Source organism: Falco biarmicus, chromosome 1 (assembly GCF_023638135.1).
Source record: "Falco biarmicus isolate bFalBia1 chromosome 1, bFalBia1.pri, whole genome shotgun sequence".
In the NCBI taxonomy this organism is placed as follows: domain Eukaryota; kingdom Metazoa; phylum Chordata; class Aves; order Falconiformes; family Falconidae; genus Falco; species Falco biarmicus.
This window is the reverse complement of record NC_079288.1, coordinates 35,412,858-35,436,762: the sequence shown is the minus strand read 5'-3', so window position 1 is coordinate 35,436,762 and position 23,905 is coordinate 35,412,858. Positions and strand designations below refer to the sequence as shown.

The following is a 23,905-nucleotide window of genomic DNA, read 5'->3' as shown; positions in this document are numbered from 1 at the left end:
ATACAATGCGTGTTATGTTGCCTCTGGATCCATTCTGGGATGGCAGAACCATGTCTCTCCCCAGATGAAATCTGGGGACAGCCATGTTGGATATCCGAGTCCAAGGACTCAGCCAGGCTCAGCCAGGACCAGTCTTCTGATACTACCCCAGCACACTCTATATTCTTCCATACTCTCAGTTTCTACACTCCTCCATGAAACCAGCACATCTGACATTCTGTTATAAAGGAACAAATACAGCAGACTGCCGTAACAAAACCAAAATGAAACAAAAAGACTAATCTTTTACAATGTGTCACTGTTTCAGGATGGAAGTCAGCCTACATGAGGTGCAGAGGAGACCATGCCTTCAGGATAATGTGGTTCCAAGTATCCACACCCTGTAGATTGAAGCCCCAGGCATCAAGAATACTGTTACTTCCTCTTTGTCACCTGTGTTAACTCGTTCTTCCTTTGCGAATTTTAGTGAACTTGCCTCTTAAATAAATAACCGTTCCACTTCCAGGCACCATGCACTTTGCCGTCACGCTGGTGTGATGTTACAGATCAGTAGCACATAAACCAGATCAATTTATACATTCAGTCTTGTGTGGAACATCTTTCAGACATACAAACATTGTAGACCAAACTGACTTTTATAAAAAATTAAGAATCAGCTTTTGAATCTCTGACATGATCACCAGACAACAAAACTTTCTCAAGTAGGCAATTTAACACAGAAGGGTTAAGAAATTAAGATAAAGCCTTTCTTATTGTTAAACAGATCATAATCTGTACTGTAAGAAACAGCCCTGTGTCCACCTACTGCAAATAATCTCTAAAATGCCTACAGAAAGCAGAAGAGCCTTACCAGCGCCATGGCAGACTTACCTAGGTGATGCCGGCAAACTTGCGCGTAAAGTTTGAGTCTGGAATGATTGTCGCACTCCTCAGTGCCCCAGGGCTGGTTAAACCATTCGCTCACGAGCTCATCCGTCAGTTTTTGTGCCACAGTCTTTCCCACCCGCATAATCCCATCACGTAACACTTTGCAGATTGGTTTGTGCTGGCCAAGTCTACACATCTGGTGAGGAAAGAAGAAATGCTTGTAACTAAATGCCAAGCACCTGAATAAGTTATGCAGACTGGTTTGTAGCGTAAACCCTTATTACCAGCACACATCTGGCGACTTAATAAATATAAAACCAAAAGGCTACATTTATCTGTTGCCTTGAATTGCACTTACAGCAAAACGAAGGTCACAAAGTATTCTTAGGTATTCAGGAGTACACAATGTGCACACTGAAAAAGGAAAGGGCTTTGTCTCCAGCCTAGCAATTACAAGAAAGCAACAGTTTCTTTAACCTGCTCCTTGCTCTTTAGGTTTGGTTGGGCCTTCATGTGTTCAGTTGCAACTGTATTAATACTAGTGTTACATCCTCTGTAAAATGAGAGAACGCGTACTGGAAAAAGCAGATGGCAACTGATACCCCAATATGCACAGAGAATCACAGTGTATCAATTGGATGGTATTCTTGGACTCTGGAAGTGCAGAAAGTCCTCAAAATGCAAGAAATCCCTATTCAGATAATCACTACTTTAAAACCCATGGCTTTCTCCCAATGAACATGCAGTACAGCAGAAATGACACTTAAGAAGAAATAATTCAGCATGGTTCCTCTTTCCAACCTCGTATACAGCACTCAAGTCCCTGAAGAAAGTTTTGGCTCCATCGAGCAAGGCCTCATTTTCTGGACACACCACGATATAGGCGACATCCCGATGGCCTCCATATGGGTCTAGCAACAGCCTCTCCCAGAACGGCAAGGAGAACGGAGAGATTGTCAGGAAGTCCTTGTCATAACCCACTAGTAAAGTCGGGATTGGAAGAGGCTCAGGAGATTCCTCAGAGCCTTCAAAAAGAAAAAAAAGAAAGAAAAAAGTGTTAAAATAACTGGTTTAACTGCAGTGGGTTCTCTGATGTACCAGGAAGTGGGTTATTTTACAGGAATTTTGGAAATCGCTAATCCCTTGCCATGCTGAGTCTCCTAGAAGTTTGACCATAAGAGTGGAAACCTGTATCGAGGCTGTATCATGCCTGATAAACCATGTTCTCCCACACCCTTTTTCTTTGGAAAAAGGTATTTAATAAAGGAGAAGAAAGATTTATATTGTACTTAAGAAATGTCATATAATCAAAGTACAGTCAGCCAAAGGAGAGGGAGCTGATCCAAGCACCATTTAAACTTCCCTAGAAAGCTGCAATAAAACATCTTTCAGTATACTGTAAATACGCGTATTGCCCTTCCCAAGGCTTCATCTCATGGTTTTACTTTGTCATAACCATAACCACTTCTCAGGAGTTCCTGTTCAATCAGAAGTAATAACATGAATACATAAAATTTGATTTTATAGTTCCTCATCTACCTCCACCTGGTTGTGTAAAATTACTAAGTCAAATGGTCGGGCAAACTTATTCCCAGGTATACAATACTAAGCAAAGTTACCATAATTCTAAAAGTTGCCCCCTGCTCCTCTCCAGAGCGAGTGCTCTGGAGCACCTCCTCTCGCAGCTGGGCGGACTGCCGCCCCACGTAGCATGCTATCTCCCAGACTCATTAGCAGAAATATTGTAGGAAAAAATCAATTGAAAACATAGCAAGTAGTTTCTGCAGAACAGAATCCAACTTTTTAATAAAGTTAACGTTCAGTAAAAATTACTGAATCTATATCAAAGGCTCTGCTACTTACTATATGGCAATTTCAGTTTTATTCTCTGATAACAACTGGCAAACCCTAACTCTTTAGAAGTTACAAATGCTGTAGAAATTATTAGATGAGAAGTACTTCTCGGGAAGCACAATAGCTTTAGACAGGAACTGTGGTTACCACAAGTTGTCCCAGCCCGTAAGGAAAACAGCAATATATTAAATACCAACAGCAAGAAAATAAAGCAAAACTGGATGGAACTGTAGAGAAAAACCCACTAAACAAGACTGCGTCAGTTAAGACTGCAATAAACTGCAGGTGAGAAATACATATTTAAATGCCACTCCTTATTATGCAAATAGGCACACACAAAATCTGTTTGTTAATTTGTGTTTTCTAGAAGTGTCACAGTCAGGACATACTTAAATTTAAACTTCTTATTAAGACTATGGGAAACCTTAGAACAAGAAGCCTCTCTGTGGAGGAGGCATACCCACGGTGCATTGGTACCAGCTCAGGAAGCCCCTTCCCATTAGGATTTGGTTCAGTTTTAGCAGCTTCCTCTGTGCGTTATTTACGTACCAGCCAGCTTCAGTACAAGCCAAAAGCCAGCCTCAGACAGGGAGTCTCAGCCTCACCCGGCGTTTCTGCACTCCTTAAATATTCATCAATCTGGAAGGATGAAACCTGCACTATGGCATTCATACGTGCTTCAAATGCCTTTTAAAGCATTTTAAAACCATGTGAGGAGCAGACAGCCCCCCAGCCATATGAAGCACCCATTTGTTCCAATGTATTTCCAGAAGAAAGTGCACATTTCTAGAAAACTGCTTTCATTTTAACTGTTGGCATATACTGCAATATATGTACCATAGGTTCCTCGCCCTGCCATCTTATGGAATTGCTGCCAGGTGAGTGGTCCCTGCACATGCTGGATGTTCTCCCAAGTCCTTCCTGTTCGCTTCTTCTGGATGGCATCCTGCAGAAAGGGCTGCAGCGACAGCAGCATGCGCACCACGTCCTGGGAGGAGAGCATGCTGATATCCAATACTGCAAATGACAAAAGGGCATCAATCATTTTCAGTGAGGAACAGGAAGGATTATTTTTGAGGTGACAACATTTCTTTGTGTATTGTTCTTTTGCATTGCTCTTCACAATGCCCATGAAATTTCTACAGCTCTAATCAGCTTAATGGCATTGAATGTGGTACTTTATGAAAACACTGCTGAAACACAGCTGTCATCATAGTCCTTTTCACATACGTTTCACTGTTGTTGTCCAGCTCAGTTCATAAGAAGTCAAAGCATCTTCAACATATAAACATGTAATATAGGTAATATTTGATTATAAAATCACTTTTTTTTTCTTTGCGACACTTTCATACAGCACATTTCTTTTCTACTGATTGCTTATACCCTTCTCCAAAAAAACAAGGGGCCATAATTCTGCCTTGCCCTCAATACCTGAATTTGTTTTGCATCAGATTTGTGAATCTCCATGGATTTTCACAATTATAGATCACAAAGTCTAAGGACAACTGGATTATTGGTACTTTAAATGTATTTTAAAATACATTTGAAATCAGAAATCTTTCATTAATCAGAAATCTACATTATTTCTAGAATATTTTTATGCATAACATTTCCCACATAAAGATTAAGCAGCTCACGATTGCTGAATTTCAAACAAATTTACAGAGGTCACAGAAAAATCAAAGAAAAAACCAGAACCTGTTCTGACCCATACCATTGCTGTGAGGCCAAGAGTGGACAGTGGCACTTCTTACTAGGGCTTCATCCACTTTTCCACCGGTGGGGTTGTCCACATACTGCCTGCCTTGCTCCAGGGCATTGAAGCATTCTATCCAGGAGTCGTTGCTGTCTGCCTGCAATCTGTCATAACTCCAGTTCATGCATGGGAGCGTCTGACGATTATTGGAGGACATATAATCCAGGCAGCTCAGAGATGTGAAAGGCTGTGTGTGCTGATTCTGGAGGAGGAGAAGGAGGCTCATGGGAGGTTCCTGGGTCCTTCTAGCTCCCTCTCCCATCTGAGAGATCAAGTTGCTTTGACATATCATCAGTCGTCTTTCTGCAGCTTGGCCAATGTCTGAGGTCTTGCCAAAAATATCCAGCTCATCCTCAATGAAGAGCCCGGCGTTGTAACCTAATTTGCGGTTCATGATAGCGCTAAAGCCACAAGTGCAACGGTACTGATCCTCATTAGATGAATCTGGGATGTATAAGCCGACATCTGCACCTTTAATATTCATATTACAGGCGCATATGCAACAACTGTCAAAGTTACGGTCTTTGAAGATGTTCAACACCGAGTCTGAAAGAATCAAGGTGACGTACAGGCTGTGGGCTTCTGGGATGGGCTGAACGGTGGCTGGCTCCACGGAATTAAGCGGTCGTGTTGTGGAAGGCGTAGAAGCAGGTGAACCTTGATCTGTGCTGTCATATTTTACAGATCCTTGACCGCTCGCAGTACCCCCACCTCTAGGAGTCCTTGGGGTCCTGGGTGTGCGTGGGGTAGGGACAGAGAAGCGGGGAGTTGCTGGTGACGGCAGAACTCCTGCTCCGCTGTTGCTGGCCGGAGCAGCACTATTTAGCGTCACTGGTGTATTCATCTGAGGAGTATTCATCTGAAGATAGTCTTGGTCAGCCAAACTCCCAACACTAGGCACATTGCTGTGAGAAAAATGAAAAAGAGAGTCAAATGCCATCACAAACTGGTCAGCTGTGAAGACCGATTTCGTCAAAACTTGTTTTTAAATACAAGGAGATGGTGAAAACTGAAAGGATTCATTGTAACTGTACTCAAGAAAGAACATGCGTTCTGCTCGTAACCTTCTACTCATGTCTTTCATTGAAATTGCAATTCTCTTCATCAGCGCTGTTGTTTCTTATCGTTATAATAAAAAGCTATCATCTCAAGCACTTAGCCCTCTTAAAGATTATTCCTGTGGCCTAAAACACAAACGCTCTAGAGAAGAATCTCTAGATACCAAGTTAGGATTTTAGGATATTTTCAACTCTCTTAGGGAAAAAGAGGAAGAATTGTTGTTTTAAACAATTCCTCTGTAAAGAGATACACATTAGTGGGAATGAAAATAATATTTCAGAGGCATAAAAATCTTACCTTATTTTAGAAATCACCACTTTGAATAGCTGTCGGAAGTGATGCATGTGGCAGTTATATACAATATTGCCTCATGGGGGTATGCAGCTGGTAACAGTATATCAGATACTACAAATGCATGTGCTCATTTAGGATTATGCAGTCCACAGCACAATATGAAACACTGCATTACAAACTCTTAGTCCAGTACAGCCAAGAATCATGTTTTTGGGTCATCTCCTGTCACGACTGGTTTTTATTACTCTGTTTTTTCATTTTCTGCCAAATTCATGTGACCAAAGAACAGTTTGTACGTTACCACGAGTTCTATCTTCTCTTTAGAATGACTCATATCGAGAAACAGGTAACACAGGCCAATCAAAAGAATAAGATTTTTACTTAACTCTTTCCAAGTCGTTAAAAAGCTGCTCACTTTTCTTGAAATATGTTCATCACATATTATGGCAAGAAAAAAGTGTAAGAACTCATTACGTTTCTTAATAAAGGAGGGGAAACAGGGTTTATTTTGTGTAATTTAAAAGGAGTACTATTTTAATGCTCACATATCATTAGTGACTTGAAAAGAAAAACAGTGAGGACCTTATTCCTTAGAATCATTTTATTACCTTGAACTGATGTATGTCCATCTCAAAGGAAGAGTGGAAAAAAAAATGAACAAAGGTCTGAAGGAGTTCTGAATCTGAAGCATACTGAATGCCTCAGACTAATAAGAAAAGGTGACCTAGAAAACTTGATTGGCAATCACCACTCTGTCGGAAGCCTGCAGTAATAATCTTCACTCTAATTGGATTATATTGAAAATGAAAGGGTTTTTTTTCCCCCAACAAATACCTGAAATTAATAACCAGCTCAGGCCTGGTGAATCAGTTACTATTATGAAAAAACCTGAGAATTAAATTGCTCCCTAGGCACTATGAAGGGTTTACAATTTCTTTTCTGCAATTCTTTTGAGAACACTGAAGGATCCTTTGGAGCTGAAAAAGGACTGATTTAAAGGATTTACAGACTGATTTAAAGATACAGGCTACTTCCTCTAGAAATGAATGCAGTGCAGCAGGAGACCTTTGTACTATTACTATGCTTTTAAGAGGTTTTATTAATTTAATGGTGCAAATTTGTGACAGCTTTCAAAATCTCCAGCAATGAATTTCTTCCACAAACACTGTTAATTTCTGAGAACTGAGTAAGAAATACAAGCTTTTAAATTTAATAGCAGTGTTTGCTTACAGGTCACAGCATTCTCATACTCGGCATCTTTTCTTTTAGTATTTAGAAAAGGGAGGACAGCAGCTCCAGAAGTGACCCATTCAGGTTAAACCACAAGAACTCAGAAGAGCTAACGTGAGAAGAGCGCTGCCACAGGCCCACTAAAATTTTAAAAGCCCTCAGATGACAGACTGGTATCGTCAGGACCAGGAATGATCAGGCTGAAGCTCAAACTAAATACACACATACAAACAAGAGGGAAGCATAACGGTAGGCTGGAGAACTGGACACTGAAATGGAAGGACAGAGATGTGAGAGGTTAAGTGCGTTGATTTTATTCCGTAATACTTCTGTTTTATGTTTGAATCGCAGTATTTTCCTGTATCAGAAACTGTAGTTCATTTAAGTACCACATGTTCCTCTTCTTTTGAAAGCACAAAGAGTGCAGTGGACACATACTGTAACACCACCAATTTCCTAAAGCTGTTTGAAATTCCAGTGTTCCAACTATCAGAACTTTTTTGATCTGAAACAGTGACATATTTAAAAGGTTTAAAATACATTTGCAGGTTACTTTATGGTTCTGGTATGTAGTAAAAAGCACTGATAATACATACAAACACTTTAATTAATGAGCCATTTCAGGTATAGATATGACCAACTAGTTTCCTACAAGACTGTACTTACTTGTAGCCATCTCTAATGAAAGTGGCTGCAGGTGGCAAAGGAAGTTGTTCAATTTTAGGAGGAACAGCCCAAGAAGGCCTGAAAATGCAGGCATCGGGTATCTTCAGAGGTAGGAGGCACTGACTTGGTAGTATCTTCAGTGGAGCGAACACAGAGGAGCCCACAAAAGGTTGAAATGATGGAACCTTGTGCACGTACGAAAAATCCTGTAACATCCAAGTGACATTGCTTACAACAATACGGTAAGGTTGCTCTTTAGATATTTATTTTCATTAATTGTACTGTTTGAACCCTCTACAACTGCATTTTTTCCAATACTGGGTACATTTATTCATTCTACAAAATATTCAAGAGCAGTTCCATCAAGGAAACTCAGCTGAGGCTCCTTGTTATACTGAGATGCTATACAACTTCCATGTCAGTAGATCTCACCATTAGATTACCCTCATTTTAGACAAGCTATGTTTGAAAAGCGAGTACTGTACCATGAAATTGTCACACTGCCTAACTTTAAGCACCTAATTTAGGCACTTAAAAAGACTGATCTTTGCCAGGCTTCTCTACTGACAATAGAGAGAGAGGCTGAGTCACAGTGTGAAGAAACCTTAGGTGCTTTAAGTCAGCCTCTCTGAATAACCACCATGTTGGGGAATAATATAATACAAGTAATAGCAATGGACACTTTACACATGCCAAATATTAAGTATAAACATATCATTAAGTATAAATATATAAACAATCTAGTAAACATAATATTCAATATAAATATAAATGAAGACCAGTCAAACTGGACTTTCATTGACTGCCGTTTGTTTGCAGAGAATGACGACAAGAACTTCAGCCAGAGTTTCTAGGGCTATTCCAAGTTTCTTTCAGAAGAAAAGAGCTAGTCCTTTTGAGGCACTACTGCAAAGTAAAAGCCATTATTAAAATAGTAACAGTAATCTCTCTCAGAATTTCAGTATTTAACATCTCATTAGATCTTTGCATTTTTCCCTTGCACCTTGTAAAGCATTGAGAAATGAGAAATGTGTGGATTACTATCTTCAGCAGCTGAATACTCAGCACAAGAAATCTACTTACATGTTCTCAAAATGATTAGCGATGGGTTTAGGTGCTTGTTTCCCCCACTGGTGTGTATGAGCAGGTGTGACACTTAAAAGCAACTAAACCGTGCTGTTGGAAATGTTATCAGGCAGAATTGAAATATGTATTTTAATACTCCTAAAATGGTTGTGAGGGAGATTAAAATATTAAAGTATCAATGACGCCCTAAAATCTGCTCCCACTCAAAAACTTTCAGCTCAACAAATTCCAATCCAGATCTTCTTTACAGACCCAACTTATCCTAGTCTTAGGCAAATCGTTTACTGCACAAACAGAAGAAACCCCCCCCCACCAAGGTCTGTGGCAAAGCAAAGTCTTACAAACCTTCTAAGAAAACTTACTTCAAACTTCTATAATGGTATAAAAAGTGGTAGATACATAAACTGCATAAGGCAAACGGACAGGTGTACCTCAGCAAAGCCTCTAAAAAGAATCTTTTTCTCATCATGCCCTCAAGTTGTAAGTTGGGGAAGAAGGAAGAAGAGATCTTGCAATAACAAGGCAGACTTGCTAGATCCGCCCAGCTTTCCAGGCGGTTCACTGTCTTCACAGGGGCACACTGACAACTAACTCCCTTACACTTTTGCAAAGTCTCTCTCAACAGAATTGTCTATAAAAGCTCTCTGCCAGCTCAGCCCCTTCACAGGTGTCAGCTTAGCATGCAGCCCTGTGAGTGGTAACTCCGACTGACTAGACACACTTTATCATAACAGGGAGACACAACCCCTGAATGCAACAAGCTGTCTTACTTCCTCCCCTCCCAGGGGCAAAACCGAATGCTCTTACAGAGAAAGTCACCCTGCGGCTTGCCTGTGCTTTACTTTCAGTCTGCCTAAGGAATACTGTTACTGCCATGCAGGAAAATTTACTTATTCATAGCTAAATCATTTATACTAAGATAAATTTATATGTCAGTATTCTCATATTGATATATAGCCACTTCTTGTCCATGCAACTGCAAGTGCTGTATCTTTCCTTGTATAGCTCTCTCAGCAATGCAGATGCTTAAAAATAAGCCTTCAGTTAATTCCAGCACTGACAGGAACACCAAATGAGCAGGAAGGAGGTGGTGTCGGGGAGAAAAATGGCTGCTGAAAGACAAGGAACAGGCTGTGGCAGATTAGGGACAGGGTGGGCTTGCAGGAGAAGAATTAGTCTATAAAATCAAGGGCTGGGAACTACCAGGACGACAGAGTTATAGTACGTATCTCCCTTTTTATTACCTGCATACAAATGAGCTTGCTGCAGAACAAGGTGATTATTTCTACAAGGAATTGTGCATTTTTAAATAAAACACTCCCTCATGCTATATGCATGAAAATATGATAACGATAACTTCTGACAAAAGTGACAAAAATTGGCCCAAAAAGTTAAGTAATGCAGAGTAGACACAAGCAGGCAGAATGAGGTTATCCTAACTCTTAACCTGTGCTAAAGATGGAACGATGAAATACAAATCAATGTACACTAGGTGCTTATGTTAAGCCCTTTCATGTGATGCTATGGAAAAATGGATACATCTTGGTATGTAAAGTTGGGGAGGTGAGTACTAGTACCCAGCAGCAGAGTCCCCATTTTAAAATAGTTTTTTACTCAGATACACTACAGGACTCAATATAGGAGTAACTATGTGACATTACCTGACCTGTGTTATACAGAAAGTCAGATAAGAATGGTCCCATCTGGCCTTAAAACTTGTGAAGTAACATCAGCTGAAGAAGAAACAGAGCAAGTTCAACCCCTGGGCTTTCTCAGAGATTTTCAACCCTAACCAAAAAAGGCAACATTTCAGAGAGAAAAAGGCAGCCTTTCTACATGCACGATTTTATCCCAGCTGCATCCCCAGAGACTGGCAGCAAGGAGTGGCTATACATAAAAGGGCTACAGAGAAATTATCTGAAGAAATAAATCATTTAACAGCTATTTAGTCACAAGTATGATATTTTTTCATATATGCACATTCTTTCTGTTAGGCATAGGGCTCATTTCACATACAATATTGTTAGTTTCCTGAGAACACCCAAAAACATTACAAACATAAAATTACGAGAAGAAAAATACCTACAGTTAAAATAAAGGAAACAATTAAAAACCTCTTTTTACTAGAGAAAATTTTTTTCCCAGCTAAAGACTGGTAAGGTACTTTATATGGATCCAGTTCATATTTGTTAAAGTAGTCCTTTTCACACACTACATGTGACTTGTTTATAAAAATCAAATCATACATAGAGGAGGTAATAAAAATACCGCATCTTCGGCATGTTACCTTAATTTCTTCAGGTTTAGGGCTACCTAATCCATCTTCCACCTCCATTTTAAACTCAGCAAGCTGTGTTGGAACCATGTTGACCATAGGACTTTCCATCATTCCCAAGGCAGTCACAGTCTCTGAACTTATTCCATCTTTATAACTCATTACCGGGGAGAAGGCAGGGTGTTGTTCTAAAGAAGGTGGTGTTGGGAACATCCTTTGGAGATCTGCCACAGCTAAATGTGATGAAATAATGCACTGTTAATCATTAAACTACAAATTCTCAAGGAAATCCAATAAAACAGACGTGACTGACTCAACATGAGCTCTTATTTCATCAGTTAAAACCTAGCACAGATTCTACAGACTTACTAGAGTTCTGACACCAGTATAAATCTGGACAAAAAGTTAATTCCTGGGGATATTTTGCAAGTTTATTGTTCAGCAGAAACAACAAACTGGTAGGTGCCCAAATTCTATGTACAATTTTAACAACAAAATATTACATAATAGAAGAGATCAATCAACATTAATGCAAAGTTCACCCCAGCAGCTGTTCCTAAGGAGATACAGAGTAGTTCCTTCACTTTTTTAGAGCTGATAGGAAGCCCTAAAACAGGAGGCTTTTGGAATTACTGTGCACTTGGCTGCATTTTTTCCACTGACACAGAGTCATTGTAGTCTCATTTGGTCCATAGCGACGTAACTCCTGAAGAGAAGACAGGCTACTGTTGCTAACACAAACATAGGAAATTTTGCTTAAGAATCAGGCTGCCAGACATCCAAAAGTGACAAATGTCAGAGGAAGCCATAAAATTATAATTTCGCATCATTAGCCATTAAGCCAGAAAAATTCCTAAATTACTTCTCAGTAAATGAATGTAATATAATCATCCATCATATATTTTTCTTCTTTAACCAAAACAAACATACAAAAAAACCCAAAAGAAATGCTTTATGAAGTGTAATGTAGTCAAATAAAAATCAAAACAGTCTTGCATTTCCACCCAGCTACATTCTCTTTCCTTCCAGGTACCAGCTTCCATATTTATTTTGCTTAAAATTCAGAATATATGCTATCTTTTCCTGACTTGAATTAGGTTTCTCTTCTTAAATACTTTTTCTGACAGACTAAATGCCTAATTCCATCTCCATTCCTACACATACATCCAACCCAAGTTGATAGGACATGAGGACATACTTGTACTCAATAATGTTTGCAGCCTGAAGATTATGGAAAACTCATAAATAAATACAGATGAATTTCGGACTGGTAAACACTGCATTGTGGAACTCCAAATGGGTGAAACATAGTACTAGTCTCAAAAACTAATTGAAAAAGAAATAAGTGATGGAATTAAAATTGTATTTAGTATACAAATACACACACTAACAGTACATTTTTGTAGGATGCTGCAACCTCAAGCTGTATCTCCTGTCTGCCTTAACAGAATTGTGCAGAGATGAGACAGCCAGTCTATTTATTTCTTTAGACAAAGTGAAACAACTCAAATAGGTGAAGTCCTCTCAAAATGGAGTTCTGCTGGTAATAACAGTCAAAACTCAACCCAAATTCTTTCACAACCCGGAGCAGTAAAATAATGGGCTATGAATTATTCCCACTCAGTTCTTTCTCTGCCCCCTACCTTAGCCTCTGAATTTGTAAGGGCTTACTCTTGTCCTGATACAGAATAAATTAATGTTGAAAACAGGTTCAGTAGAATGGAAAAAACTGTTTTCAACCCAATGCTAGTATGAAATATAATCTTCAGGATGTCAGCTGGATTAGCCACTGCCTCCGTTTTTCAACAAAGAGAAGTGCACTTTAGAAACTGGAGAAAGGGGGACAGGAAGGAAGGTTAAAATGAAATGCGGTCAGTAGGAATTTATGATGATGTACAAGGCATTTCAGTTCCCTGCAGGTACTGTTATGCCTCAACAGCTGGCGTCAAGGGGACAGCTACAAAACAGAAGTGTTTCTATTTAACTTATTTCGTACAGCTCTATAGTAGATCATTTTCTCACACTCAAGCTCACTCCAGTTAGCAAAATTCTGCAGTGCAGATTCATAAAAAAGTTTAATTACAAAAAATCCCCCAACCCTACAGCAACAGGCTAACTATCATTATTCATTTTCATGTGTGTCATGCTTGAAAAAGCTTTGCATATTTTAAAAAGCTATGGATCAACTAAACCTGTCAAAATCCAATCTCTGTATACTTCAGACTTCTACATTTGAGTAAATCAGCACAGCTTTTATGGGTCCATAAAGCTCTGACTCATCTCCTTCAGACTGTTTTTTTTCTTCTCCTCAATTTGTTCTCATTACCAGCTGAAGTTAATGAGAAGGCATTAAAGGATGATTTGTAGAGAGATTTGATTTCTGCTTATAGCGGCCACAAAAATCAAACATTCTTCCTCCTCACCACTAAGTAATTTGTAATTCGTAATTTGGTTGGTTGGTGTTATACCAAAAATTCTCACCTTTCTGCTCACATGTACATATACACATTTCTCTTTCATGTCAAAAGAAATGCCACCTATATAAACAGAATCACAGAATCATTTAGGTTGGAAAAGATCTCTGAGATCATCTAGTCCAACTGCTAACCCAGCAGTGCCAAGGCTACCACTAAACCATGTCCCCAGGTGCCACATCTACACATCTTTTAAATACCTTCAGGGATGGGGACTCCACCACCTCTCCCTGGGCAGCCTGTTCCAATGCTTGACAACCCTTTGAAGAAGGTGAAGAAATTTTTCCTAATACCCAATCTAAACCTCCCCTGGTGTAACTTGAGGCCATTTCGTCCTATTGCTGCAACACCTCACTACAACCACCTTTCAGGTGCAAGGAATGCAAGAAAGCCCAAACACCTCAGAAAGTACAAGTTCTCTATCCCAATAGTTGCTGGCAACTTCTGTTGGCAAGTCAGTACAAAAAAGCCCTGTTGTTTTAACATGTGTTTCAAACATTTCCAGTACTAAATGTAATTTCTAAGTTCCCTGCACTCCTATACCCTTCCTCGTACATGTGTAGTGCCTGCACAAGCTTAATTTCTACCATAACCATCTATCTGTAAAGGGTCTACAATGTGTCTTCAGTTAGAACCTAGTTCTTTGGTTTTATTCATGCATGTCCACATCTAGATTACATCATAAAGGTGATTTTAGTCTGAATTTGTTGAATGCCAAACGCAATTTTCTTCCAAGACAGGTTGCACTATAATGGTCAATTGATACATCACAGCTTTAAACTCTTCAAATTCTTTAAAAAGAAGAATGATTTATAATTAAAGAGGGATATGACAATGATGTGACTGAGATTAAATACTGAATTGAGAATAGAGGGGATAGCTTCTAAATGAAGATTTGTAACAAAACCCTCCCATACTTCCAATCTAAGACAATAATGTCAAAGGAAGAGCATCTCAAAACTCAGCAGGCACATTAAAAATATGTCTATATTACCATCCACTGTTTTCATTAAAAACTGCTTATCCTCTTTCGATATTGGCACCTGTTAATTACCAAACAAAATGAGCACACTACCTCTTAGTCCTGAAAAAGTGACATTAGAAGCCTCCTACGAAAAGGCAGTATGGATTTTAACTGTCAGCGAAGCAGTAATCAGTTGTCGTTACTTACTTGGTGGGTAAGGTACTGCTGTTCTACCATCCTTCCCTACAGGGCGTTCCTCAGACCCTACTGCGGGCATTTTTGATGACCGAAGAGCTGGTGATACAGCCTTAAAGCAGAAGAATCACATACCATATTAAAAAATTATACAAAATACTAGAACTCACAAGCTATTAAAAATTCTAAAACTCTCTGAATGAGATTTCACAAGAACGAAATAAGTGTACTTTTCTACTCTCCCATACACTCCCTCCAAGGAGCCTGGGTTCTTTCTTGTCTCTTCCAACACTAAAACAAAAGAGAACAAAGTCTCTGAGGTATTTTTGCCTGTCTATACCCCACCCCAGATACGTACATATAAACATATATATCTCTATACACACAAATTATATTGAAAATGTTATCACAAACACCAAGCTTGAAATTATTGTGACTACTCTACTTGCTTCCACATTTGGACTACTCTAAGACAATAATGAGAATATGACACAGAGTAGGAATGCCATAAGCGGACTACCACAGGCGACAGCTCAACACATGCAAGTTTTAAAACAGGAAGAATATTAGGTCTGTCCAGGCCAACGAGAGAAAAAGGTTGGGATTTTTATTTTGACAGAACAGTCCTGTAGTAGATTTACACATTAACTGCAACATCTTAAGTGTAGTTTGCGTGGAACCACAGAACTGGCAGAAGTGGTATATAAACTGGTGTACTTGAAAAGTACTGCCAAGAACCAGACATCAGACTTTCAAATCCTATTATCTCCTATCAGCCAGTTCAGGATCATTATGGCTATACTAGATTAAGCTTAAAAATATTAATTATTTAAATCTTTGCCTTTCCTTGTGTCTTATTTTTCCTGATAACTGATGTAAATCTGCTCTTCCTAATATTCAGCAATTCTTCCTCTTTGCACTAAAATAAACTGCTTGTAGGAATAGAAAGAAACATGTTTCTGAGAATTACTGAAATTCAGTAAGGTTGAATTTATTTTAATTTGGGCAGTTTCTCAGACAAGGTAAACCAAGAAATCACCAGTTAATGAAACTAGGATCTCTTCCTTAACTTTCAAATAAACACAAAATACTGAGACAAAAACTGAGGACACAAAACTAGATGTAATGAATTTTTTTACCCACGGAAGTATTCTTATAGCCTGTCTATGCAATGACTGAGTCAGTGACTTAGTTGTACACAGGTGCCCCTCATGACCGAACAACTGCCAGATAACACAAGCTTTGATGTTACCTGAACGATCTCCTGATATTCCTGAATTATACACAGTGACGATTTCTCTCTTTGATCAATCTTCTGAAAGGATACCTCTCTTTGCTAGCAGTTCTTCCCAGTAAAATCCAAGCCTGCCTACTTGGAAACTGCCTCTCCTATCTATTAGGGAGAATCACTCACCACTAGGATTCCATCCTCCTCCTCCTCTTTCTTGGCAAAGATTTAAGTCTACAGAACACTCAGTCCTACAAAGACTTACACCAAGCTCATCTTCATCTGAATTATCAAAGATATTATCTAGATCATGAAGAGATGGAGCCAGATCTGTTACTTGTGTCAGGCTACCAGAGCCTACTCGGCCTGCAGCATTGTCTTGCCGGGTATCTATCAAAAAGAAAAGGAAAAACACAGGAAAAAAAAAAGCAAAGTTAAAAAACACAAAATTGCATTTTTTCAGTTTTATTTCTCACTCTCAACAGGGGAGAAACAAGAATCACTGAGGCCCTTTTTCTATGATGTAGTCTAGAAATAACCTTGCAGTCAAGTTCTAAGCAAGCACCGAAGGTCAATCAGGAAAGAATCAAGGGTACCTAATGCTCAACTTGAATATTCTAAAACAAATGTAGTAATTATGTTATTATAAAAAGGACAAGCAGAATCAAGTTCTTTCCATCTCAGGAGCTGTCTATAGCTGTCACCTTACAGTAAAATGTTCAGTATGTGATTTTCTCCTTTCAGATTTTATTGTATAGCTTTGAGTGGTTTTGCTTTGCAGGGCAAATTAAAGAGCTTTCACTCACCAGTCTTAGGACCAGAACTGAAAATAGACATGGCATCTTTTCCGTCAGGAACTGGTGTAGAATGACCTGTTGTCGGTATTTCCTTGGTACCAATTCCATCTTCTGACTATACAAAAAAATCCAAGAGTTTTTAACGGATATTAATTTAAGCTACCTAATAACAATTGTTTTCCTCTGTTAAGCCAAACTCAGGGCTCTGGGTTAAATGCTTTGAGAAGTAAAACAAAGATTTAAGAAGGGAAAAAACACAGGTGTCTGCTGTTTATCTACATAACAGGAAAATCAGAAACATTATGTATAATTTACAAAGGATTATGTATATATCAGTTCACTTTGATAGCCAGTACAGATAATTGCCACCTCAATTTCTCCAGAAAACACATCATCTATGATTTTAAGCATGGTGCTACCTGCACAAGAACAAATAAGTGAGTAGTCACACAATAAAAACAGCTGCGTAATGGATAAGGTACATGAGAAGTATCATGCATGCAGGGCAGGTGACCAAAGAGTGGTGATTAAATTGTTTTCTGTCACATATGGAAGAGCACCTTCTAAGGAAATGCTCAAATCAATACAGAGCCCCTGCCACAAATCCTCTCAGCAGAAGGCTACATTAATTTTGCCCAAGGGAACTAAAATAAACTTGGGCTGGAGAGATCTAAGTTTTGCAGCGAGGTGATATATCAAGCTGAAGCAAGCAAGGAAACAAAAAAAAAAAAAAAGCCCAGCAAATTCTTTCATCTCTACAAGTGACTAAAAGGCTCAAAATACTTTATTTCTTAGCTTAAATCTGGAACTTGCTGCTGGTCAAGTTGAATATATATAAATAGGAGGCATTCCTTGCCACAGAAGTGTTTTCATATACAAACAGGTTCAGAGGGATGACAGCAACTACCGGTTCAGAAATACCGCAGTGAAATGAAGATTTTTCCTGTGAGCCAGTGCAGGAAAGAAATACATCTCCCTCCAATTTTGATCTGTGGAATAGGCTTTCTGTCTCCCTGAAAGCTGTAGAGCAAATACTGTGCTACATACTTGAAGTCCAACAGGAATGTCAGTGATAAAGACTCTGGATTTACATGTTACCTTGTTCTTTTTCAAAGGATCTTTCTCAGTCCCCAGTTTGCATTTTTTATTGCCAGTGAAGCTGTACTTTATGTCACCATCTTCAAAAGTGTAAGGATCACTAGCATCTCCCCAGCCTTCTCCAGGTTGTTGTATTAGAGGCAAGGGGTCAAGATAGTTCAGTGTCTGCACTGGTTTCTGCTCTTCCAAAATTTTAAACCGTTTATTAGGTTGTGCTAAGAGCCTGAAAGTAAAAATAAAAAAAGCAAAGCCATCGTGAAACAAAACAAAAACATACCTTTTACAGTAAAGAAAAGTAACAGCTCTCAAGATTTGTAGCTGTCACACACAAATACAGCCCATGCCTCACTCTATCCTCCTCGATCTAGCAGGAATATTTATTTCCTCAATTAAAGGATGCATTTGCCTACATTTAATATTAAACATCTTACTGTATTAAGAACTACATTGGGACAATGAATAAAGAATCTTGTCACTGGATAATTCAGAACACTTTGAAGTACACATAACCTTTTCAACCTAGCAAACTTCATTGTAATTACCAAAATCATTGTTGTTATAACTCAAAAATTCTTCCTCAATTAATTTTAGCTTACACATTTTCATTCATTACTCTCTTCAGTACAGCTTTTCTGTGCATTGTCAGAATGCAAAAGTAATTTTTAGGCCAGGATAAAATGAATTCAAATTCTTATGCTAAATTTAAAAATAATTAACTAACTATCTTTGCATAAAAGAAAATCTGTTTAAAAAAAAATAAAAAGACAGAGCTGAAAAATCCTTAACGTTTAGGTAGTTCATATTCTTTACTAAGGAAGACGCTGCACGTTAACCCTAATTTTTCTAAAGTAACATTTACAAGGGATTAGCGTATGCCCTTTTCTGTGTGCAGACCAGAAAAACTGTCAGGGTTTTCAGTTTCAATCCTACAGAGACTGAAGTTAATAGTAAAGCTCCTATCGGTTTCAAAGATCTGATAGTAGGTTTATAAAAAAAGCAGTGTTTTTCCATAATATAGTGTCAGCTCCTACTTGCAGAAAGCACAGTACAGTGTAATTTTAAACCCACACAAATGGACAAAGCACAGTGCAGTGCCTCTTAGTGTCATAAACAGAATTTCACTCAAAGCCAAGCATTTATGTAGTCAGAAGGTTGCGTAACTAAACACAGCTTTTCTTTTTTTTAAATGATCAAAAGACATAAGCTTAATAAAACTCATACATTTGCCCAAATTACTGTGATACATGCTACGAAAAGATTTAACAGCTCTATAAAGCCAGATATGAAAAAAATAGCACATTTCTATTTAAGCATTTAACATTATCTCCAATGTATATAATTTTGATGCTACAGTGAAGCCTCCTACTTGTTCCAGTTTCAACTGTAAATAGAGGTTGGTCACGCTTAAAATTTAATGAAGTCCCCACTCAGATCAGTTTGCACTCTTACCTTTTCAGTGCAGTGCTGTCAGAGTTTATTTCCATCTTGGCATCGTATCTTTCACACGGAAGATCTGGTGGCCTGAACTCTGGATCGTCACTAGATGGGACACTATAGGTCCTCCACATATCTAGTGACTCATTGTTCTGAATTATCCCACAGTATAATGCTGTCTCACTGACCTCTGCCATCAGAGGTAACCTCTGTCCAACAAGGACTGTCCTATCATCTAAGCTGGGCAAGGGCTGAAGCTCCAGCCCACTGCCGTAGAGTGCTGGGTTTACAGGTACGGAAGGCGCGTCCAGATTCTCTGCTTCCTGGCCTCTGGGCTGCGGGCTAAGTGTGGGAGGCAGAGGGGAAGTAGGGGAATGGGGTGAATCCATAGGATTCATATTCATTTGCTTGCTCGGGTTTCTAGCAGGTATAGATAGCGCCTTCTCATATTTTCTGGAATTAGGGACTTCTAAAGAGGGCTCCATTCCTGCTAATCCCAGTTTCTGCCCTGATGTGTCCTGCTCCATGCATAGCTCTTCAGTCACAGAGGGCCGATGGTGAAATGGCATCATAGGCCTCTTTTGCAGTTTATCTCCTTTTTCCTGTCTCTCTGTTGTTTTGTGCTTTGAAGAGGCGGGAGGTGGCAATGATGAAGATGATGATGTTCCCACGCTGAATCCTGGCTGATTTATCGTTGGGGGACGGCTGGAGCCAGCAGCACAACGCTGTTTGAAAACCTTGTGCCTGAAAGCAGAGGCAGAAACAAGTCACTGCATGGTTTACACAGTTATCTGATCAAATGGGGGAAAAAAACCCAAAAAACCCACCACACCCAAAGAACAGCATTAAGAAATCTTATGCCTATTCCTCATCATTTAACAGATTCTGAAATGGTCACATGGATCTGGACTAGGTTGTTCAAGCCAACTTGGCTGCAGTTTCTCTACCCGATAAAATGGAAAAAGACTGTCTCCAGAAAACAGCATTCAAAGGAAAGATTTAATGTTTATAAAAGCTTAGTACTGCTCAGATGGAAGGTAATATAACAAAAAAACCCAGGCTGCTGTTGTTTCATTACCCTAAAGAAAGATAGCCTTTCAAATAAAACGACTGCTGTGGAACTACACCACTACTCTCACACGCTCTTGAGCATCTGTTACCAAAGATACAGATCAGAACTGTTTTAGTTAAGTTCACAGATAAAATGAAAGGCAGAATGCTTTCACAGCAGTTGCCTCCTCCTTATCAGGTAAGGAAAAATAAGTACAACTCTAGCCCCAAAACAAAACAAAACAAAAATAAAAAAGAAAAAAGCAACTACTGACTGATGAAGAAAGCATTAATAAATATGTTAAAATATTCAAAACAAAAAAAATGCAATAATATACAAACTTATCACTAGCTTTATATTTTAATATGTTTTTTTCCAATTTGTATCCAGTATCTTTGAGACCAGGAAGCACAGGACTGAATTTCAGTATTTCAGGTACTGCTAAAAAGTATTTTCATCATATAGCTGATGGTCCCCAAGGGTGTTACAACAGGGACATCTAACTCTGTCCATATTTTTATTGGCCCTTGTTTTTTGGGGCTTTTTGTTTAGCTGTTTGGTTTTTTTAAGCTAAGCAGAAATTGAAAGATGTATTGTGCTTAATATTTACACCTGTTTAAAGTTAAATAGTCATTTCAAAATAAGTCACTCTGTCCTTTTCTTTGTTTATGAACAAAAAATATCTAGGACAGCAAAACATTTCAAAACATGTAATATGCTTTTTACTTACAAAGATAAAGTATGTTATCACAAGAGACCTACCAGTTCTGCTTTTTATGACCTAGCTATGAAAACATCCAAGTTTTACAGTACGCAGTGGCTGTCAAATGGTACAACTACAACTTTGTGTACTTGCTACATCTTTTCCCTGTAACCATCCACGCTGTGTGGTATCATCCAGGCTTTCTGTGGGCTTTGCTGTTATCAGAACATGTTGCAAATTCTCTGCTACAGCAGATGGTCTTTAGCTGCAATCACCCATAATGGGGAGCTAATGCCCTAGTAACTGAAGATTTGCCTTAAGCATGTTCTTGTAACATTTCATTGACTTAATTCTCCATCATTCACCGTATTTTAACTGACCGCAGAAAATTATTTTACACATTCTGTTTTTCAACACACAAAGTTCAGTCTATGGAGGATTGAATTTCATGCCGAGTACCAGACAATTCTTTAAGACTCCATATTTAAGATCTTATCTTGACATTTATACGCTCATTTATACAATACATAGAATGGGCACAGTAATGACTAAACCAGTATCTATATGACAGCAGCCATCCAATTGCTGCAGCTACAGCAAAAACATTTATTGCTCTTTGAAATCAGGTACTGCCTTCATTTCAAGGATAATGTTTTAATTTCCCAGTTGCTGTGTTTACTAATTCCAGGCTGAGGTAGTTACCACTGGAGGCATGAAAAGACTGAATTTGCAGATGCAGCTGAACTTATCCATAGAATCAGGTTTCCATCGTTTACTGATGATGTCCCAGGCGAAGCTGGACAGCAGTTTTCCATAGGAAACACCTGGTATCCTGACAAAACATGTATCTGTCCCGTATTCTTGAGTATACACATACAAGGAACATATAACGAAGGGTAAAGAGCTGCAGAGGAGCAACACTTTCACAGCACACTCTCCAGGTTGAAGACTCTGCCCCCCATATGACGCACAATTCCTCTGCATCCCTTCATCTCTTCTAAATACACAAAGAACTGGCTTCACAAGAAGTCAAACAGAAAAGGTACAAGGACACAATTTTGCTTCATTCAATTCTGGACAATGGAAATTTCTAATCAACAACCCTTCAGAGACTGTGAGAACCCTACATTCCTCGATTTCCCTGTACAGCCAAATCTATACAGAAAGCTCTGCAGAGACTGCGGTGGCAGGTAACACATTTAAGAGTTTGGTTAGACAATATATTCATTTTACTATTATTAATGACAGCATTATTCTCCAATTTGCCTGACTGATAAAAGAAAAATAAAGAAGAAAAAGGAAAAACAGCTCAGACAAAAAGCAGGGCATTATTTTAGCCACATCACTGGCTGTTGCATAGACTGTTATTTTGGCAAAGACCACTTGCAGGGTGGGCGGGCACTGGGGTGGATGATGACAGAAAAAAAAAAAAAGCCAAACCCAAAGCGATTAGTATAACATGATCAGCATTTCAGTTTGATCATACAAATGACATTTACATCTGTACATACTTAAGGAATAACTTCTTTAGGTCATAAAAACCCTTTATCAAACCTGTACGTAGATAATGACCTTAGGAATTAAAAATCTCAGGAGAAGCAGTTTCACAGCATATTTCACTAGAAACTGGTTTTTTTCTAGCATTGTAACATCTCTCTGACAGTTTTAAGAATGGTTAAGCAGAACTGGTGGTGCCTAGTTTGCCTTTCCTGAGTGAGCAGTACTGGAACTTTAAGCATATGTCAATGACAGATAATTTAATAAACTCTTAAAAGTGTTTGTGTAAAGTGAACTCTGATTTCTTTTTAACCAGTTGACAGTGGATGAACATGCTGTAAAGGTTTTATATTCTCGGGTGTTTTTTGGTGTCCAATGAGTCACGGCAGATCGACTGGAGATACAAGGAGTAGAGAGATTCTTAGGAATATTTGCCCTCTTCCTCCAAACAGGGACAGTTGCACTATTCCTCAATCAGGATGTTTGGAAACTTAGGCAGCTTCTGCCCCTCTTCATCATGAGTCTTGCCACTCTGAACTTTAAAGCTCACATCTCTGAAAAGCCTGAAGGATGAGCTCATTATGAACGAGAAATGTTTGAGTGATTCTGGCCCCCATTCTCTAGTCTAGGATCATTTTTTCCACTCAAGTTGACTACTGCAAATGACAACGATACAAGATGAATATTAATCACCTGAATATAAGTGATGATCACAGTTTTGATATTAGTTTCCTCTTCTCCCAGCTAAAACGTTACTCCCTTTTTTAAGAGTACCTCTGAAATAAGCATGGCTCTTCCAATATGATACATGCTTACTCTCTTCAAAGCTCACCTGGAACAAGAACAACTGACTCTTTGGACTGGATCCACAAACTCCCAAGAAACAGTATTGTTAGGAACTTCCTCTTCCAAATTTGCAGCTGTAATTTGATTCCTCCTGAAGAACATAAAATTATTTTAGTAGTTATCACCTTCTGCAAAACGGAAATTTTAAAATGCATATGCATAAATTCACTTATGTTCCCCTCAAATAAATTACTTCATTCTAATAAATTACTTCCTTCTACTTCATCTTTGAAATAGAATTCTACATTTAACAGTAGTTCCCTCTACTACTGCTTAAAATTTATAGTTTGATTTATGTGGGAGGATGGTACTGGCTCTACATCAGATAGCTCCGTCTGGACTTTGAGCACAAGAAGGAAGGGGGCAAGCAATTTAAACTGAATCTGGAAATTCTTCTGACGTTCAATGAGAAAATTGCATGGAAATAGTGAAAAATAAAGATTTCAGGGCACACCATGCCACTGATATACTTTAAATCTCCAATAATACAGGCCTATGATACTAACATCATGAATTTACCATATCCTTGTC

At 38.7% G+C, this 23,905-nt stretch overlaps 1 protein-coding gene across 2 annotated transcripts in view; it reads right to left on the bottom strand.

Moving 5' to 3' along the window:
* MED13L (mediator complex subunit 13L) overlaps positions 1 to 23,905 on the bottom strand; it is a 203,300-nt gene that overhangs the window by 24,960 nt on the left and 154,435 nt on the right. For both annotated transcript variants that reach the window (XM_056326727.1, XM_056326726.1), the window contains exons 9-20: positions 23,361 to 23,465; positions 19,293 to 20,021; positions 17,844 to 18,066; positions 16,755 to 16,860; positions 16,214 to 16,338; positions 14,733 to 14,832; positions 11,100 to 11,320; positions 7,727 to 7,932; positions 4,436 to 5,382; positions 3,559 to 3,738; positions 1,669 to 1,892; positions 871 to 1,063 (exon numbers count right to left, since the gene is read on the bottom strand). In XM_056326727.1, the coding sequence (XP_056182702.1) occupies positions 871 to 1,063; positions 1,669 to 1,892; positions 3,559 to 3,738; positions 4,436 to 5,382; positions 7,727 to 7,932; positions 11,100 to 11,320; positions 14,733 to 14,832; positions 16,214 to 16,338; positions 16,755 to 16,860; positions 17,844 to 18,066; positions 19,293 to 20,021; positions 23,361 to 23,465 (3,359 nt within the window). The remainder of the gene's footprint in view (positions 1 to 870; positions 1,064 to 1,668; positions 1,893 to 3,558; positions 3,739 to 4,435; positions 5,383 to 7,726; positions 7,933 to 11,099; positions 11,321 to 14,732; positions 14,833 to 16,213; positions 16,339 to 16,754; positions 16,861 to 17,843; positions 18,067 to 19,292; positions 20,022 to 23,360; positions 23,466 to 23,905) is intronic.